The sequence below is a fragment of the Clarias gariepinus genome, chromosome 18 (assembly GCF_024256425.1).
Source record: "Clarias gariepinus isolate MV-2021 ecotype Netherlands chromosome 18, CGAR_prim_01v2, whole genome shotgun sequence".
NCBI classification, from domain to species: domain Eukaryota; kingdom Metazoa; phylum Chordata; class Actinopteri; order Siluriformes; family Clariidae; genus Clarias; species Clarias gariepinus.
The window spans coordinates 2,421,789-2,425,845 of record NC_071117.1 but is presented as its reverse complement, the minus strand read 5'-3'; the positions used below and the strand labels follow the sequence as shown (position 1 = coordinate 2,425,845).

Below are 4,057 nucleotides of genomic sequence, written 5' to 3'. Positions count from 1 at the left end.
CAGCGAGCAAAAAACCTCAGATCATAGAAAAGCTTAGTATCAGTGAATAAATTGTGAATGTAAAAGTAAATTTAATCTCTTCAGCTTAAAACAAAGAAATCCACAAAATTCATACAGTAGAATTATTTTCTTTCCTTCTTTCACTTATTTGCAGGGAGCTTGGAGCCCATCCCTGGAAACACTGTGCACAAGGTGGGGTACATCCTGGACAGGGTGCTAATCCAGGACAGGGTGCCAATCATGACACACACATTGCCAACCTCCCATTTCCCCTTCCATGCACACACACACACACACACACACACACACACACACACACACACACACTTACTTAAGTTAGGAGGAGTCTTGAAGTCCAGCAGAGGTTTAAAAGTGTGAGAGGATGACCAGGGAATCAGACAAACAGAAGGTAAGATGCATTTTTGGATTTTGTATGGTGCAATTATTTCACTACGTATCCATGATATCCTGAAAGTGAAACAAATTCTTCCCAAAATTCATAATTTTTAAATTAATTTTCAGATTAAATGTTAAAGCTGTTTAAATTAATGCTTTAGGTTTACAAGCTGAACCTCTGCTTCGGAATCCAGCTGTGTTTTGTGAACAACATACAAAAATGATTGTAAGTTATAGTAGTGTGAGTTAATCTAATGTGTTTTATATTATTATAATAATGTGTTTTATAACTATTATAACTGATCTTCTCTGTTAATCTGAAGGAGTTTTCTATAGTTCTGCCTCCTGATGTCTAGCACTATTTTTTGTAATATTTTACACGCATGCACGGTATCACTGTGTGTTGCATCTCTGTTTTCCAGAACATGATGTTTTCAGTGGTCTGGACTCTCCTGCTGCCCTTGCTGGTTGGAAGTGCCCCGAATTCTCAGGAACTGTTTCCGACAGATTGCTCTGATATCTACGTTAAAGGAAACACACTCAGTGGAGTGTACACAATCTACCCTACAGCAGACACACCTGTCCAGGTGTACTGTGACATGGGATGTCAGGGAAGTCTAACAAAGGATGGGAATTGGACGGTATGTTTAGACGAGTGTCTCTTTTACAAGAACTACACAGTCACATTTTTTTTTAATGAAAAAAATTCTAACCTATTTTTTATTTAAAATAGAATCTAGCTTAGAGCAGTTGTTCTGTTTTATCAGACTGATTTTACATTCACACCAGGTGTTTCAGAGGAGAATGGACGGCAGTGTGAATTTCTACAGACCATGGCAGCACTACAAGAAAGGGTTTGGGAACAAGGATGGAGAATACTGGCTGGGTAGGCGTATAATTAGACTTTTATATTTAAATACATTTTTTATATTCTTAAAAGCTAAATTTGCAAAAAAAAATGATAAAAACATGTATGTAGTTAAATCAATTAGTATAGAATGACAAATTCATCAATATAATTGCAGCCCTTAATAATGTTATAATATAATCTACTATTATTATTATTATTATTATTATTATTATTATTAATATCTGATAATATAAGTCAAATGCATGTAGAAATACAGTGTAAATGATCATGAGGTCTGCAGTCAATCCACTTATTTAAATTATATTCACACGTCTGTGCCTAGTTTTTCCAGGTTTTGATACTTACTATCTAGTTTTAAAAGCCAGTAAAAAAATAACCTCTTTTAATATTATTATTCTATATAATGTTTAGCACAGTTACAGCAATGTGCCTATTATAGCTCAAAGAAACAAAAAAAGTTTAATACTGCCCCCATACTGATTACATTTTATTGAAACTGATACTTTTTTAGGCTTGCTTTTTGTCATTTTATTTTCTGTTTTTTTTCTTTTTCATTCTTTTGTTCCCAAAAAATTTGAGTACTACAAATTGCTACTCAAATACTACTACTAATCGCTTTGCACTTTAACATGAGCTGTTATAAATCTCTTACCCCATGTGATTTTTCTTTTACCTCCAGGATTAGAGAACCTCTACCAGCTCACACGTAAGAGGAAATATGAGCTGAAGGTGGACCTGCAGGACTTTGATGGAGCGACGGTTTACGCTCGGTATTCTTCTTTCTCTGTTGACTCGGAAGCCGAGGGCTACAAACTCCATCTTAGTGGTTTCATCAATGGAGGTGCAGGTAAGGGAGAGTGAGCGATGTGAAGATAACTAAATAATCTGTAATCTGTAGTAACACCTTCTGTAATCTGCAGGTGATTCTATGGCTACAAGCAATGGACAGAAATTCTCCACCTTAGATAAAGACCAGGACTCAGAGCCAGTGCAACACTGTGCTAAAACCTACCTTGGGGCTTTTTGGTACAATCGGTGCCATGAGACCAACCCCAATGGGATATACCTGTGGGGACGTGACGGCACTCTTTTTGCCATCGGAAATGTGTGGCAACATTGGAAAGGCTATGATTATGGTCTTAAATACATCGCTATGAAGATCAGACCTGTGTCTGTAGCATGATGATGCATTTCTGTAATGATGCATTTCTAATTAACATCAGTGTTAATTAGGTGGTGGTTTCTTTCATTCTTTCTCTCTCTTTTGGTGAACCATGCATTTTTTTCCTTATGATCTGATTAAAAACTGATACAAAATTACAAAGTATAAATTACATTTCTTGATTTTATGGGACATTTAACCTGAATTAAAGTGTCACCCAAATGAGGATGGGTTTCCTGTCTGGTTTCTCTCAAGGTTTGCTCTTATTGCCTCAGGGAGAATCTCAGGGAGTTTTTCCCTTGGCACTGTTGCCCTCAGTTTGTTCATCAGGGACAAACTGATCATTTTAATGATGGAGATTAAAAATTTTTTCCTCACACTTTTCACACTTATTTCTTGTTTCTTTAGATTCTGTAAAGCTGCTTTGTAGAAATGACTATTGTTGCGCTATATAAATAAAACTGAATTTTAAGGATCTAGAATTTATTTTACGTTTTTTTGCAAATGAAAATCCAATAGAAGATTTTAATCATTCTGCTGTGGATGCTTGCCTTTAAACACATAATTATGAAATTTTAAATAGTAGTTAAATAATAAAATAAAGTTTTTTGTTTTGTTTGTTTGTTTATACTTTTTTTTTTAAGTAGAAAGCCTTCGGGTAGGGTGGAGCACATTATAACAGCACAGAGGGGGGTATATCTGGACTGGGATTTTCAGAAAACATATATGTAACATGGGAATGGTGGGAATAATGAAGACAATTGGGAGATATTGGGATGAGTCATAGATTGTTCATTTAAAAAAGTGTAACATGCTTGCACAATGCAGCAGAGCAGACTGGGTTGATATCCAATGGTCTTCTGACTGTATCATGTGAGCTCGATAATCTAGTCAACTTGTGTGTTGTGGATTTAAAGGAAGCCTATGTTTATGTGCTTGCAAAAAAACAAACCAAAAAAATCCTGGAGCAGTAAGCAAAATCTGGTGAAAATCCTTCCTGACCTGTAAGCCATGTGAACTATTCACTTTTGTCACATTGTCATACCTGACACTCCACTGCTCCCAGTAAACTGTACATTTACCATTTATATTTTAATTTTAGCTTTACTTGTGCAATTATCTAAATAACCATAACTTTAAGACAATATCCATTGTGATTTTCTTATTTCCATCACACCCATATGCTGCCTGCACTGATTTTCACAGAACTTGCTGCTAGAAAGTGAGAAGAGGAGGGTTACAGTAATTGTGTAGGACGATGTTTACACACACACATACACACACACACACACACACACACACACACACACACACACACAGAATCACTGATGTTGGCTAACTTAGAAACTTTTGTATAACTTTATCAAGGAACCCTTCTAATGATACTTGCTTTTGCCTCCTTTTGAGGATTTCGTGGAAATGTGACATTGCATTGTCATTGACATAAAACAAAAAAAAATGCTTAACATTGTTTACTATAACAATTTTATAGTAAACAGTATATGTGCAGACGCTGACTCTACGAGAGAGGCATGCGCACTGAGACTGGGAGACATGGGAGACGACTACCCACAATCCTGCAGCAAGAGACAAAGAGAAGCACGCCCTTCTCCTAAGGAGAAGCATAG

General features: G+C 36.1%; 1 protein-coding gene across 1 annotated transcript; it reads left to right on the top strand.

The window, feature by feature from the left end:
• Positions 1 to 390: 390 nt before the first annotated feature.
• Positions 391 to 2,469, top strand: LOC128506438 (microfibril-associated glycoprotein 4-like). The gene is made up of 6 exons (XM_053476868.1): positions 391 to 409; positions 558 to 622; positions 819 to 1,037; positions 1,186 to 1,282; positions 1,947 to 2,114; positions 2,188 to 2,469. Exons 2-6 carry the CDS (start codon positions 617 to 619, stop codon positions 2,448 to 2,450), a joined length of 753 nt encoding a protein of 250 aa, XP_053332843.1. The 5' UTR covers positions 391 to 409; positions 558 to 616; the 3' UTR covers positions 2,451 to 2,469.
• Positions 2,470 to 4,057: the final 1,588 nt, after the last annotated feature.